General features: G+C 44.4%; 1 protein-coding gene across 1 annotated transcript; it reads left to right on the top strand.

The window, feature by feature from the left end:
• The first annotated feature begins 232 nt into the window (after nucleotides 1–232).
• On the top strand, nucleotides 233–2,364 carry MRFAP1 (Morf4 family associated protein 1). Its single transcript, XM_063107942.1, has 3 exons — nucleotides 233–307; nucleotides 430–861; nucleotides 1,360–2,364. The coding sequence occupies exon 2, from the start codon at nucleotides 465–467 to the stop codon at nucleotides 846–848; it is 384 nt and encodes a 127-aa protein (XP_062964012.1). The 5' UTR covers nucleotides 233–307; nucleotides 430–464; the 3' UTR covers nucleotides 849–861; nucleotides 1,360–2,364.
• Nucleotides 2,365–16,808: the final 14,444 nt, after the last annotated feature.

Here is a 16,808-nt window from a genome sequence, read left to right as displayed (position 1 = left end):
AGCGTGAAAATCTTTCTTTAAAGTAAACTCCCGAACCCAAGAAACCCTCTAGGATGGGGCACCCGGAAGCGGTCACCCTCGCAGACGCAGGGTGGCAGAGGTGGGGAGCACCGACCCACGGGGAAGCGGGAAAGGGCCACGGCGGGCGCGACAGGATGGAGTTCGCCGCGTCTCCGAGTGTTGACGTGCGCGCGCCCGCACCGCGCGCATGACCGTAAAGAGGCACACCCGTGTCGTGAAAGGCGTCGCAACGTGCAGAGCGCTGGTTGACGGCTGGGACTCCATTTTGTTCGCCGCTTCTCTGCTCGTAAGTCGCCTCTTTCCGTGGCATCTCTGAGGAAAAAAAGTTGTAAAAGGGTAAAAGTTTGAAAGAATATTCTGGCGCTCTGTTGCTAAGCGTAGCGAGTGTCCGTTTTATCTCTCCAGCAGACGTCGGTACCGCGGCTCCGAAGCGGCAGGACAGGATGCGGCCCCTGGACGTCGTCGAGCTGGCGGAGCCGGAGGAGGTGGAGGTGCTGGAGCCCGAGGAGGACTTCGAGCAGTTTCTGCTTCCCGTCATCAACGAGATGCGGGAGGACATCGCGTCCCTCACCCGCGAGCACGGGAGGGCGTCCATGCGGAACAGGAGCAAGTTGTGGGAGATGGACAATATGCTCATCCAGATCAAGACCCAGGTGGAGGCGTCGGAGGAGAGCGCCCTGAACCATCTGCAGAGCCCAGACGACGGGGTCGAGGGCAGGGGGACGAAGAGGGGCGACAAGGCCGAGGAGAAGGCCAAGGAGGTCGCGAAGATGGCAGAGATGCTGGTCGAGCTGGTCCGGCGGATAGAGAAGAGCGAGTCGTCTTGAGGCGGGATCGGCGGTAAGGGCGGGAGTCGGAACAGTCGCCGCAAACTCGGGGATCTTCGAGAAGGGATTTAACGAAGATCCACGGGGGAGGGCAGGTGGGGGAGGGGAGAGGAAGAGCGTGCCCAGTTTTCATGTAGGAGGTGGCGGTAGGTACCACTGAAACTGTCGTTCACGTGGGGCATTTGGAAAATGAGGTAGGCTTGGTTTTGGCTTGATGTGTGTTTGGTTGTAACCTAAGGTCACAGTCGATAGAATCATTGTAGAATCATGAGCAGAAAAATGGCTGAGGGAACAATCAGACAATATAGGCCATTTCTCCCGAGGAAGTAGAAATAGAGAACGTCAGAGGGAAGGCCGTTGGACGAGCCCAGATTTTGCTAGAAGACTGGAATGAGTCAAACTGCATCCCGAAGGGGAGGCGTCCCGTGTGGTTGAATTCGTGAGGGGTTTTGGTTTGTTTTCCCCGCAGGATTAACCTCTTGATGATGAATTTCTCCCAATTGTGCTTTAGGTTAACAGCCAATGGATTCTGGTCAACTGATGGAGATTGGCTGACACCCTGGAGAAGCTGTAACCAGAGAGCCTTTGTTTTCTCTTTTTTCCTCTGTCTACGCTCTGTCCTCACTTACACTACGTTTCTGCTATGGTCTGTGGTTGATGACCTCAATGAGTCTTGACTGTTAAATGTTTTTGTTTGGGGAAGTAACTTTTATTTGGAAAATGCTCTCACATACAGGAATTAGGGCCTAGATTGTAAGCTCTTGCAGCAGTCACATTTGTTCCTGGGCTTTGGTTGTTATTTCTAAATTTTGAGGTGCTTTGCTCTTTCTTGTGTGACCTGATAGCTCCCTGGAACTTTGGGTCTGTGTGTGACACATGAGACTCAGAGTTGGAATTCTCCAGCTCTGGAGGTGCTGAAGGAGCTGCATTCCTAGAAGAATTCTAGAAGACATCTCCATGCAGCACTGCTGAAGAAGGGACCAGACTTCAACTGGAAATGTGGATGGGCCTGATCTGGCTAGGACTGATGAATCCGGAGAAGGGATGGAGGATAGTATTGTTTATATGCATATTTGGGGACTTTAATTTCTGTGTGAGACCAAAGGAGGAGAAATGTATTTTGTTCGAAATTTAAATTTTATGTGATACATTATCTGATGTAAACTGTCTGATGAGTTTGTTTGGACAACCTAACTCAGCTTTATTTGACATAGAACCTAGAATAGGAGATGAGATCTTGGTATTCTTTACAAGTCGGTGCATTTCAGGGAATTCTGGGCATAAAATGAAGGCGATATTTGCCAAGGTCCTTTGGGGGCTTGGGGGTGGAAGCGTGGAACTGTCTGCATTGAACCCTAAAGTGGACAGGGAAGAGGCATCTTCAAGGTTCATACGTTGTCCAGCTATAAGTTCATTTGAGTAGTAGACCTGACAAGTATTTGAGGTCAAAACCCTACCATGTTTAAAAAAAACTTACCATGTTAATAAATGTATTCATTTGCTTGAAAAGATAAAAGACCTGGAAAGTTATTAAGAAATGTCATTCTTGAAAAATGAAATCTTGGGCCAGGCGCGTGGCTCACTGGGGAGAGTGCAGTGCTGATAGCGCCGAGGCCGCGGGTTCGGATCCTATGTGGGTATGGCTGGTGCGCTCACTGGCTGAGCGTGGTGCAAACACCACCTAGCCAAGGGCTACAATCCCCTTACCGGTTAAAAAAACAAAAAAAAAGAAAGAAAAACAAAATCTTCTTTTGCCATGAGTGTATTCATTGCCGAAGGGGGGTGAACTTTTCAGTAAACCTCTAACGAAAGGGGAGCTTTATTTTTCACTACATTATAGGATCTGGGTGATAGGACAAAACATATTTGGTTCTTAGTGTAGGAAAGAACATCATGTTGTCCTGTGGTCCAGGCTTCTGCCTTCAGAGAGTCAAAGTACTTTCAGTCTTTCCAATCAGAACATTCTTTTTTAGTCCTTGCACTGGGAATACAGTTATAAAATATACTTATAGTGGGGTGGGAGACTACATATAGTAGATGTAGTACACCTCTCTTTCAAAAATGAAGGATTTATTCTCCGAGCTGCTAGAAGTGTTGCTGACAGACCCCCCCAGCTGGTTGGCCCTCTGGGAAGTGCCCCCATTGAAGAGAGCTGCCTTAGCCAGAGTCATGCTTCCTTTCCTGGTTAGTCCACATCCTGTGATTAATGGGCTAGAGGTCTAAGGTCCCTAACCCTCTTACCCCAATTTGGGACAACTTTGAAAGTCATCTTAGCTTCAGAGCTCCCTGTGGGGTCTGCTGAGGTTTTTGTTAGGAGTGCCTTACAGCCAGGCTTCTCTCTCTGCCCAATCTTGGGTTCCTTCCTTTCCACAGTTGTTAATCCCTAAAAAACTTACCTGCATCTAGTTTTCATCTAGAGTCTGCTTCCTGGGGAACCTAATTGGTAGAAAGAAATCTAAAACAATAGAAAACCATTTGTCACAAGCTCTAATATAGATACCATATCTTAGAAGAGCACTGAGGGGGAGGTCTAGGAAAGATTTGTAGAGCAAGTAACTGGTGAACTTGGCCTTAAAAAAACAAGTCAAGAAGGTCAAGAAGAGAAAGACATGCCAGGCACAGGAAACTGAGGAAATGCCAGAAGTTCAAAGTTTTCTGTGTGAGTTCCAGTAGTGGGAGAAATGGGTAGGATGAAATTATAAACCAGAAAACACAACCACCATAAAAGGTACATTTGGCACATTTGTCAAAACTAAGAAATTTAACATTAGTATAATACTACTAAATAGACTACAAACTTTATTCTTATTTCATCAGTTTTCCACTAATGCCCTTTTTCTGTGCCAGGTACCACACTGTAGTTGATTTTTTAAATGGTGATACTTAGAAATGGCAAAAAATTCAATAGATGAACTAAAGTGATCCTGCTTTTCCCCAGCTTCCCAGTTTCCTTCCCAGGAGACAACCATTTATCAGTTTCTTGTATAACTTTACAAATAGTGTGTATGTTTGAACATACACATATATGTACAACTCTCCCAAACTTTTTTTCAACATAAGTGATAGGACACTATAACCTATTAATGTGCTTTTTTTCCCTTTACCTAGAAATATAGCTTAGAAGTTTTTCCCTATCTAAACATCTAAATCTAAATTTTTTTTAAAGGCTGCATAGTGTTTATTGTACAGGTGATTCCTACACCAAAATTTGAAAACTGTTGTCCTAAATTCTTTCCTGTAATTCCTTAGTTCCTCTTCCTTATGATTACAGTCACAATTGCAATGCAGCCACCACTTCCTGATTGCCCCAGCTCTTAAAGTTCATCCTCCTGGCTTGCTAGCAACTGAAGGAGCAAAGTTTGCATTTTTTTCTTGTTTTTTTTCTTTTGCCCTGATACATCACCTCTAAGAAGCTTACACTTTCTAAGCAAAAAACGTGATAAGGACCCATTGTGAGAGGCAGTCTTACATGACTATAATCATTATATTGTGTCTGACTGAGGTTGCCATAATTTTTTATTAGAGATCCATGACCCTCATGAGCTTGAGGCTCTTTGTCCCTTTCCTGGCTGTCCTCCGGAGATAGGTCATGGCTGTGCAGAAAGCCCTGTTGGGGTTCGTGGACAGTTCCTGACACTGCAGAGGCCACCTCAAGTTGGGATCTATCTGCTCAGTCTTATGGTGTTTCCAGGTGTGACAAGTGTCCTCGTCAAAGTACTATGACAGAAGGAAGCCTGGGAACACAGAGGCATCACTTAACCTAGCCTGGTAGGTCAGGCAAGGCATCCAGGAGGAGATAAGTATGTAACAGAAGCTCCCATGAGAAATGGAGGTGAAGTATGGAGAACGTTCGAAACCTGCTGGTCCCATGCTTGGTCAGAATCAGGCTGGGAGACCACAAAGTGCTACAGAGGCTTCTGCATCTGGATGTTTCATCAGCTGAGATGACCTTTTGGAAGAAAGCAAGTTTAATTCTGATGGACATTATGGTAGAATTGACAACAGCCAAGGACACAATTAACATTTGAGGGGACAAAAAGCGTTAACAAATGTCTGACCCAGGTGAAGGGTGGACACTCCAAATAGTTCCTAATCCCACTGCAGATAAAACCTCAGCAGTCTCAGGCTGCCACGGAGCACAGGGGTAGGGAGACAGGAGGTCTGGCTTCCGGTCATTCTGCTACCTGCTGTCTGTGATCGAGGTAACACTGACTTGTCTCTGAGGTTCTTTCCAGCCTTGGCATTCTGCATGATTTCTAGAACCAAAGGTTTTCTGGGATAAAATGCTACAGGGGTCACCAGTACTGCTCACCAAATAAATTCCAATTCTCTGCCTTCAAGCACACAGTAGGATTGCACTTTCTGGCCCCTTGGTGGTTGGGTGGGACCAGGTGACTAATTCTGGCCAGTGAGTTGCTAGAGGAAGTAACACTTGTCCCATTTAAGCCAGAATCTCCAAAGTGACACTCTACAGAGCTCTCTCTTCCCTCTGGCACAAGGACCACTCACATTCGAGTCGGTGGTTGATTGTCAGCTTGTTCCTTTGAAGAGTGTAGTCTGCCAAACTACGGTGAACATGTAACACAAACAGGAAAAATCTCAGTAGTTTTAAGATTTGGGGACTTGAGATTTGAGGATTGTTACAATGACATAACCTAGACTAAGAGGACCGATAACAGATGTGACTGATACAGATGCTTTCATCTTTTCTTCCTATCTGAGGCCTATAGCCTCATTTGTGATCACATCCCTCCCTTTGCCCAGGGGCATTGTCCAATAAATTATCTCCCATCTCAGTTCATTTGTAGCTGTTCGCTTTCCTCCACCATCTAATGACTCCAAGGTGAAAAAGAAAGCCCAAATTAAAATCCCCGGCACATCAATTATGATTCAATAAAAATTTTTTTTTAATAAAATAAGATTAAATAAATATAATAAAATCCCTGGCCCTCACCACCCTCCCTCTTCCAGGCATCAGATAAACATGGAATGACTTGAGTTTTGACCATCTTCAGAGATGAGTGGGGATTTGTTATCCTGGTTCACTGTAGCCAGATAAATCTACTAAACCCATCCAGGGCTTCAGTCACTGCCCAAAATATGTTAGACCTCCCCTAGACAATTATTTTCCCTCCTCTGATCCCCATAATGCTCTGTAGTTTCTTTTTTCCTGATTTATATCCCCATTCCTTCCTCCTTCCTTCAAACTCTATTCCATGGTTCACACGATCCTCCGTTCTGTGATTCCCACACTTATCCATATTATTCTTTGCTTCTTTATCAATTCTAACAGCTAAGATGACTTCCCCAAGCCCTGGGCTTCCCTGCAGTCTTGTTGGTGATGGTCCCTAGCAGCACTTAACCACAGCCTGGTGCAGGCGTCGATAATGAGGACAGCTGGGTTCACAAGGGCTGCATTTTTTACAAAGAGGAATGAAGAAAAAAAATTTTAAAAGGCACTGCCTTAAGGGCCGGCCCGTGGCTCACTCAGGAGAGCGCAGTGCTGATAAAACCTAAGGCCACGGGTTCAGATCCCTACATAGGGATGGCTGGTTGGCTCACTGGCTGAGTGTGGTGCTGACAACACCAAGTCAAGGGTTAAGATCCTCTTACCGGTCATCTTAAAAAAAAAAAAAAAGGCACCGCCTTGTAACACCAATGTCAAGGGTTCAGTATAGGGACCATGCAACAAGGGACCATGTCCTCTAAACAGGTAAGTGGGAAATGAAGAGAAGAGCAACAGGAGAAAGTAGTTGTTGAAGTGAACTGAAGTGTCAGTGAGGTTGAAAAGAATGTGTTAGGCTGGCCGGTTAGCTCACTTGGGAGCATGTGGTGCTGGTAACACCAAGGCCACAGGTTCAGATCTCCTTACCAGCCAGCTGCCAGAAAAAAAATGTCAGTGGAAGTGTCACCTGGAAGGATGGGGCCGTGGTCAGAAAAGAGGAGGGCTGATATAGTGATTATGGAGTTAGAGCAGTTTTGAGGTGATAACAAGCCCCAAGTCACCCTTGGGAATGAGTGGCCAATGGGAGCGGAGGAGCTCCTTGGATATGAGGAGGTTCAGGTGTGGGACTGCTGGCCATGTGAGCATGCAACTCACCCAGGATGCTGGCAGGACTGGGGGTGGGGGGGAAGGCTGGGAGCCAGGTGCCAAAGTCTTCAGCGAATGGTGCAAATGCAGTGGGGGACAGAGGGGGACGGTTGGATGACAAAGTTGAGAGAGGGCAGTCACATGACTAGTAAGTGCTCCCAAAGAGCACCACTTTGGACAAGAGGGAAGGCAAGGAATGGTGTGGAAGTGGCCAGGGGAGAACGCTGACCCCGACTCCTGACTGTCACATGAGGGACATGGGGAAATGAGTGGCTTTCCCGTCACAGGCCTGAGGATGAAATGGCACTGTTCTCTGGGAATGGTCCAGCAAGGGGTGAGGTGGGGGTGGAGGTCGAGGCTTCTCTAAGAAGTCAGGCACATGCTGGAAGTGGCTCACCAGATCCTGCAGGCCGAGGAGGGGGTTTGTGGGATGGGAGGAGTGGAGAGCATTAGGAACTTGTCATAAGACTAGTGTCCTAGGCTGAGTTCTACTTGGTTCATCAGTGGGAGAAACAGCAGCAACAGGCATGGTCAATTTAGTCCTAAATTTGGTCTCTTTGAGGGGGATGGGCGTGGCTTTGGCATGACCACTAGGGGAGAGCTGAAGATGTGGCAGCTGGAGGTCGTCACTCAACTGTGCTTCCTGCTTCTCTGAAAGAGATCTGAGAGGCCACCAATATTGGTCTCTGGGGACCTCACAGGGTTGAAAATGGCAAGGATTCTGCACCCCAAACCAGAACCATTATAAGAGATGGCTCCAGAAAAAGCCATCTTAGAGGGAGATGGGACTGAGGCCCCAAGCCTTCCTCAAGCATCTCCATTAAAGGTTTTTCCCCAGACAGTGGGCACCAGCCAAGTGGGCAAAGACCAGATTACAAATGTCACCTTCCTATCAAAGCCACTTTTTCTACATGGACACCATTGAGTTGAGAGAGTAAGGTAAGGTCAGGGCACAGAAACCAGTAAATAAAACACTAGAGCCTTCACAAGATTCTTGGCTGTGATTACCTGCACACTGGGACTGACTGAAAGTAAACAGGAAGCATGCTAGGGTTTTGTTTTGTTTTGTTTTTTTAATGATGACTGATAAGGGGATCTTAACCCTTAACTTGGTGTTGTCAGCACCACGCTCTCCCAAGTGAGCCACTGGTCGGCCCCATGCTAGGGTTTTGAAGAAATTACATTGCCAAAGAAATTCCAACCTGGGTCTGCTAAAACCTGTGGTTGTTCAACCTCTGAAGGAAGTCCTGAACCTTTGACCTGCATCAGCAGGAAGCAGGCTTCAGAGGCTGCAAAGCCCCCAGAAGGGTGCACTTCCCAAGGCATATTTCATATGTGGCCTGGGAAGTTAATAGGTAAAGAAGAGTCTCCCTGTGGTGGGGGGAGGGGAGAGATTGGATAAGGGGCATAAAGAATAAGTATGAGTTGTGACCATGAATATGATAATAAAAAAAAAGGAAGAAGAATCCCTGAGGCAAAAGCCAGGGACCCAGAGGAAATTAGGCAAAGCTGTTCCTCCTAGAAAGCAAAACCAGGTGCTGAATGGGTCCACCTAGGAGTTTTTGCACTTTCTGCCTGGTGGCCTTTGATGACTCCTATAGACTATATGTGCCATGTGTTTCCCACTCTTCATTTTCTGAATGGTAGTTTTATACAGTCGTCCTATACTGACTCCTTGCCAGAAGGACCTCTCCTTAGGGAAGCTTACAACATGGCAACTGGCTTCCAGAGAGAGAGACAGAGAATGCCCACATAAAAGTCTTTTTATAGCCTAATGTTAGAGGTAATACACCATCACCTCTGCTGTATTCTATTTATTAGAAGCAAGTCCAGCCCACACCCCAGAAAGGGGAATTAAGCTTCACCTATTGAAAAGAGGAGTAGCAAAGAATTTGTGAACATATTTTTAAAACCATCATAACTATTGTCATACATTCCAATGATGTAATGTTTCTGAAACATCATAGAGTCAAAAGAATCTAAACTGCCAGCATTAACAATAGAGTTTCAAGGTTTCTACACAAAATCAATACAGAAAAGTTAGTAGTGTTTCTCTTTATCAGAACAAAGAGGAAATATATTTTCTAAAAGGTGCCATTTATAATAAGACCCCAGTTTTTTTTTAATTGTGTATTTGTTTCCTAGGGATACCATAACTGCTGCAAGCTGAGTTCTCTGTTCTCCAGATGGCATCCACATAAGGACACCAGTCATTGGATGGAGGGCCCACCCTCATCCAGTATGACCTCATCTTAACTAATTACATCTGCAAAGATCCCATTTTCAATAAGGTCACATTCTGAGGCTTTGGGTGGACATGAATTTTGGAGGGACACTATTCAACCCAGCACAAATGGTTAGTAGGAAAAACTTAACATACGTAAAACTTTTATTCTATGTAAAACCTTTATGCGTGGGCCGGCCCGTGGCTCACTCGGGAGAGTGCGGTGATGAGAATACCAAGGCCCTGGGTTCGGATCCCATATAGGGATGGCCAGTTAGCTCGCTGGCTGAGCGTGGTGCTGACAACACCAAGTCAAGGGTTAAGATCCCCTTACCGGTCATCTTTTTAAAAAATAAAAAATAAAAAAAAAAACCTTTATGCGTAATATTATAAAATTATATTGAAACATTCAAACTTAAAGAACAACTAAATAGATTGACAGAATTAGTATTGTAATTTCCAAACTGGCCCAATGAGTCAATGCAATCCCAATAAAAATCTCATCAGTTGAGTCAGTTTGATTGTTTTGAACTTAAAAAAAACTAATTCAAGATTTAGATGGACAAGCAGAAAAACCAGGATGTTCCTGAAGCAGATCCAGGTAGGGGACTTGCTATTTGCTTTTACCAAATATCAAAATCTACTATAAATTTAATAGTGATTAAGTCAAGTGTAGTAAGGCCCAGAAATAGAGACCAGTGGAACAGAGTAAACAGCCCTGATATAGACATGAGCAAATACAGAGACTTGACACGTGACAGATGTTACACTGCAGAGAAGAAAGAATGGATAAAATATTTAATATGTAGGGCTAAGACAACTGGCTATATACATGTGGGGGAAATTGCAATTAGATCCCTGCCTCAGACATCATGAAAATCATTTCCAGATGGATTAAACTACAAATATGAAAAACTAAACACTAAATACTTTAGAGAACACAACCGAAATTTTTTTATGACCTCAGGGTAGGAAAGAATTTCTTAAGACAAAAAGAATAAAGCATACAAGAAAGGCTTGAGATTTTGTCTTCATCAAAACTAAAATATTCAGTTCCAGTCAAGATGGCAGAATAGACGTTCCTCAGCATCACTCACACAAATCAACCAATTTACAACTATAAAAATGTAACAACAGGAGTTCTGGTCAAGATAGCAGAATAGACAGTCCCCAGCATCACTCTCTCCCACAAATCAACCAACTTACAACTATAAAAATGTAACATCAGCCAAGCTGGAGCCGCTGGAGCTCAGGGGAAGAGGAGAGGCCTACAGAGTTCATGAAGGCAGGAGAAACCACAATGAGAGAAAAAACTGCTCTCAGCATTCTGGGCTGCAGCCGCTTTAATGCTGGAGCACATGGAGCAGGAGCCGGCAGAAGCCGCAGCTGTGCCCTTTAGATGGAATTACTGGAGGCGGCAAGGGAGAAGAGGACTTTGGTGTCCCCCAGGACAGCAAAACCACTAATAGAGTTGCCATGGACATGGACCCATGCAGGAGCGAGGAGCCAGAACAGCTGGAAAAGGGGAGCCATTCAGAGGCCAGTGAGTCATCAAAAGTGACCAGCGCATGGAACATCCCATGTGAAGTGTTTGGAGCACAGGTGGTGGGGGAGACGGGCCCACCAGGGGAACACTGGGACACAGCAAGGACAGCCAATCTGTCCCCCAATCAGCACAGGACCACTCAGAGGAGACTGGTCGGGAATGCAGAATTGCATGGGGTGCAGTTTGATGAAGAAACTCAGGCCCAGATCAGAGTTTCTACACAACCCAGGTGTACTGAGTCTCTGGAGAGCCGGAAGTACGTATAAGGTCAACCATTAAACCCTGAGCTGCACAAAAAGCCTTCCCTAGGGAAACAGCAGCAAATAGCAATGTAGCTCAGCCACACAGCTCAAGTACTGGTTCCCACAGGAAGCTCCCCCATTTAAGAAGTAAGCAAAGGACAAAAAATTAGTTCCAGCCCAGGCACACCATGAATGACTTGGGGTCCACAGGAGACATAAGGCATGGAGCCAGGGGCAGGACCCGCACCCACAACCACACATACTGCCAGCACCTTGGGGCCCGACCTGGGAACCTGAGGATTGGAGCCAAGGACCAGACCCCCTTCCCACAACCAGGCACACAGTGCCAGTGCCTTAGGGCCCACCTAATGACCCAAGGCATGGAGAAGGGGACCGGACTCCCCTCCCACAACCAGGTACCCCGTGCCAGCACCTCGGGGTCCACCCAGAGATCCAGAGCATGGAGAAGGGGACTGGACACCCCTCCCACAACCAGGCACACCATGCCAATGCCTTGGGACCCAGTCGGTGACCCAGGGCATGGAACTGGGGATCAGACACTCTCCACAACCTGGCACACTGCCAGCACCACAGAGCAGGCCAAAAACATCTCCTCCATGTGGGCGGCCCACCATAGCTACCACGCTAACCATGGCTGCCTCAAAGGCGGCTAGATGCCACAACCACCACGCAGATCATCCACCAACCACTTGAATGAGTTGACACAAGGAGAGTCACCAGCAGAGATAAAGAAAGGAGGAGGATGTCTGTCTCCACAGAGCCCATTTCATAGTGACAGGAGAGGCACCTGCTCTGATAGTATTGGGGGACCTGATCATGCATCTCAGCATTGGACAGATCATTTGGGCAGGAAATCAACAGAGTAACAATTATTCTTTCAGAGGGAGAGAAGAAATCTAGGGTGATTAGAAGAAGGAGGGGGGAGAGAAAGGGGGATGAGGAGGGATTGGACAAGGGACAGAAAGAATAATTACAACTTGTAACAATATATATGCTAGTAATATTGATTTGATCAACATATCTCAATGTTGAAATCTAAAAATATGTATAATCAATTATGATTCAATTAAAAAAAAACTAAAATATTCAGTGTTATAACACCAAGGATCAAGGGTTAGATCCCCATACCAATCAGCCACAAAAAACAAAAATGAAAAAACCAAAATCTCATACACAAATGTTCATAGCAGCACTATTTGAAATAGCTAAAAGGTAGAAATAACTCTAATGGTTGTCAGTGAATGAATGGATAAACGGATTGTGGAATATCCATACAATAAAATATTATTCAGTCATAAAAAGGAACAAAAAGATAACACATGCTACAACTTGGAAGAACCTCATAAATGTTAAAAGCCAGACACAAAAGACTACATTTTATATGATTCCTTTTATATGATGTTATGAACCAAACTGTGTTCCTTCCTTCCCCCAAATCCATATGTTGTAGCCCCACCCCCAATGTAACTGTATTTGGAGATGGGGTCTTCAAAGAGGTCATTGAGGTTAAATGAGGTCATAAGGTGGGGTCCTAACCCACTATGACTATTGTCCTTATAAGAAGAGGAAGAGATACCAGGGATGTGCATGCCCGGAGAAAAAGTCATGTGAGAACACGGCGAGAAGGCATCAGTCTTCAAGCCAAGGAGAGAGACCTCAGGAGAAACCAACCTTTATGGACTTCCAGACTCCAGAACTGTGAGAAAATAAATTTTTGTTGTTTAAACCACTCAGTCTGTGGCATTCTGTTATGGCAGGCCTAGCCGACTCACACATATGATATATCCAAACAGGTTAGGTTCATAGAGACAGTAGACCAGTGGTTGTCAGGGGGTGAGGGGAGGAGAGGCGGGATGTGGAGTGATCACTAAATAGACACTGGGTATGTTTATGGGATGATGATAAAGTTTTGAAACTAGACTTGGTGGTTGTACAACATTGTGTATACACTAAATACCACTTAATTGTACACTTTAAACTGATTAATTGTATGTTACATGAATTTCACCTAAATCTTTTAGAAAGTCAGAGCAGTCAAACTCATAGAGAAAGAAAGTAAAATAGTGGTTGCCAGGGGCTGGGGGAAGGAGGACAGAGTGTTAGTGTTTAACAGGGACAGAGTTTCAGTCTGGGAAGATGAAAAAGTCCTGGAGATGGGTGGTGGTGAGGGCTGCACAACAGTGTGGATGTATTTAATGCCTCTAGAACTGTATACTCAAATGGCTAAAATGATTATTTATATTATGCATATTTTACCACAATAAATTTTTAAACTAAAAAGAGTATTTATCAAAGGAACCATAATCAAAGTGAAAAGTTGAACTACACTCTGTACTATCTTCTCCATTTCTTTCTTTCTTCTTTTTTTAAATTTTTTTCGGTGGCTGGCCAGCACAGGGATCCAAACCAGTGACCTTGGTGTTATAAGGCTGCACTCTAACCAACTGAGCTAACTGGCCAGGATTAATTATCCTATAAACCTAAAACTGTCTTAAAAATGAAGTCTACTTTTTAAAAAAAGTCAAGCCTCAACTGGGAAAACATTTTCGCAACACACACTCTGGAGAAAAAAAAAAATGAGAGTCAAAAATGTATAAAAATAGAGCCCAGAGGAGAATAAGGCCAGGGCAAGGCTTTGAGGATCTTGATCCACTCTCACCCACACTTAACTCACCACTGACTTTCTCCAAACCCTATGTAAATGTTCTTCAGATTAAGCCTCAAGCCCCATTTCCAACCAGACCTTTCCTGCACTAGTTTCCTACTGCTGCTGTAACCAATTACCACAAATTCAGCAGCTCAAAACAACACACATTACACAGTTCGGAAGGTCAGATGTCCAGGTTGGCTTCACAGGCTTCTCTGCTCTGGGTCTCACAAGGCCAAAGTCAAGACGTTAGCTGGCTGGGCTCCTGTCAGGAAACTCTGGGAAGAAACTGCTTCCAAGGTTGTTTGGGTTGTTGTCAGAATCCGGTTCCTTGAGGCTGTAGGACTGAGGTCCTTGTCCCCTTGCTGGTCAGCTGGGGGGCCACCTTTAGCTCCTAGAGGCCTCTCTCTTGTTCTTGCATGTGACCACCTGCATCTCAGCACCAGCAGTGGTTTGTCAAATCTTTCTCATGCTTTGGATTTGTCCAAAACTTCCCAGACAACAAGTTGAGAAGCTATAGTCCAAATCTCCTACATCTCAGAGTCAACATGGGCAAAACCAATCTTCTCATGCTTGGAATAGCTTTTATTCCTCTGCCAAATTTCTCTTCTGCCTTCCTTTTCCAGCTCTCTGACTCCAGCCCAAGAACATTCTCTGCTTTTAAGGGCTCAGTGATTAGACTGGGTTGATGGGGATAATCCAGGCTAATCTCCTTATTTTAAGACCCTCAACTTTAATTACATCAGCAAAATCCCTTTTGCCATATAACATAATATATTCTTTTACAGAATGTTATATAACTCTTAACATAATCACAGGTTCCAGGGATTAGGATGTAGACATCTGTGGGGGCAATTCTGCCTACCACACCTCCCTAGAAGTGATGGCACCCAACTCCAGTAAGTACAGATTGGGTAAGGATGTACAATAGGTACACTGAGGCCAAGAGCCATCTTCAAGCTGTTTTCTGATTTGCCCAAAATCTCTGAGCCAGCATGTCATGAAGCTCAAGTCCAAATCCCTGATCTAAGTCCACTCTGCCCTCAACCACCACACTATACAGTTTAATGATAATAACGGTAGCAACCACTTGCATCTGCCTGGTGCTTTAGCAAGTTTACAATGCACTGTCATGCCCATTTTCTCAATCCTCTCAATAACAGTGACAGGTCCAGAACTGGGACTACCAGCTCCATCTGATCGACTGGAAAAGTAAGTCTTAAATCAGTGGCACTTGTGCAAGCAGGGTCTCCCCAGTCTTTACTGTTAGCGTGTATGTGGGCCACACATCTGGAATATAAACATATCCACTTATCCCTTCCAGATACACATTAAGGTGAAATAAAATTTACTAATTTCCTGCTGGGTGGCCAACCCTGGCAGAGATGTGGGGACACAGATTCTACCCTCAAAGATCTTCCCTGGTAAACATTACAGTTGTGTTACCAAACTGAACCAGAATCCACTCACCCACATGCAGTAAAGTCAGTATGTTACCAAAACCCCAAAGGTCCGTTTGCTCGCCGCTCAATAGACAATAATTGAGAGACAAGTGGTGGTGTAAGGAAAGGTAGCCTTTAAGCAGGAAGCCAGCAGCCTGGGGAAATGGTGGACTCATGTCTCAAAGACCATCTCCACTTTTCCCAGACTTGCCAAAGGGTTTTATAGGGACAGGTGGTGGGGGGGCTGATTCATGGTGATCTTAGCAGGGATGTGCTGGCATCAGATAAACATCAAAGAACTTCGCCAGTGGGAGCTGATTCATGGTGAACATCCTCCATGAAGTCAAGTCATGGATTCAGTTCCTGTTAAACTCAAAAAGATCTAGTTAGTAAGCTAGTAAAGAATAGCCACCTGGATTAATAATTTCTTCTATAATTATTCTGTGTACAGTGTGAGCAAAAGTCATTATGTTCTAGCAATCATGTGAACAAAAATCTTTGTATTCTAATGTACAGCTGCAATCTTTGCAGTTCAGGTTACAAGAGTAAGAAAAAAACTTTTTAATTTAGCATTTTAACAAAATGGAGTCACTTCTGTTCAGCCTGTTAACAAGTACGCTGACATCAGGGTCACAGTGATGGAAAATGAAGAGGAAATGAGGCCACAAAGGAAAACTGAAGGGAAAACAAAAGTAACTCCATGTCTGAACTTTAAAATCACTTGTTCCTCTTGACCAGACAAACCAACCTTCCACGGGAATTTATTAACACCAAGAAACCTATTGTTTAGATTAAAATAGATGTAAACATTTATCTCAGTTCTGTAAATTCAAGTAACCTTGTTTTGCAGATCAAAGGAAAAACAAAGTAATTTACTAACCTGTTATGTTTTAAACAATGTATGGAAGGAATCCTGTTTTACTGCTTAGACTTTCCTGTTTCTCATTATAAAAACTCTTCTTCTACCTTTAAGCGGGCAGTCTTTCCCCTTGTTTTGAGAGGTAGTCTTCCTGATTTGCAAATCTAATAAAGCGCCTCCTTAAAATTTTCTTACCGACTGAAGTCTTTTGCTTCAACAAAAGCTAGGTGTTTTATTGCAAAGCGCCAAACAAGTAGGACGGGAGCTCATACTGCAAATCCGAACTCCTCAATTGCTTGGTGACAAAGGTAAAATAGGGTAAAATCAAGGATCTTGGTGCATGATCAGCTCATGGGCAGTGCTGACTGGGTGCCAGTCGTACAATCGACAAACTATTCTTAGAATGTTCTGTTCAGTCTGGGGACTACCTTTCAATAGTCAGCGGGTAGTCATGAGTCTCATTTGGGAGAGGTCTTAGTTTCTGGAAAACAACTCAGAGACATACGTCAGTGATGATATCTATATCCTCCCAAAATAGAGGAATGCAAAGTCTTATGACCATGACTCAGATCTAGTTATTTTTACTTTGTACCTGGTGAAACTTTCCAACCTTTACATGTAACTACTTTCTTTTACCCTTTTATTTTAACTATAATCACTAGCTAGTATATTAAATATTAAGTAAAGGTCAGGGTGATGAAGAAGAAAAGAGGCCAGGAAAGAAGAATAAAAGAACCACAGTGACTCCATTTTTTTTTAACTTAATTGACTTGTTTTCACCTAGCCCAAGAAGCTAACCCTTCAATTTACTGCTTGACAAACACTCTTTTCTTGGAAGTTACCGCCAAAAAACCCATTATGTAGGTAAATACAGGTAATATTGCTTAG

This window comes from Cynocephalus volans, chromosome 9, assembly GCF_027409185.1.
Source record: "Cynocephalus volans isolate mCynVol1 chromosome 9, mCynVol1.pri, whole genome shotgun sequence".
NCBI classification, from domain to species: domain Eukaryota; kingdom Metazoa; phylum Chordata; class Mammalia; order Dermoptera; family Cynocephalidae; genus Cynocephalus; species Cynocephalus volans.
Note: the sequence above shows the minus strand (reverse complement) of the source record. Positions and strands in the feature narration are given on the sequence as shown.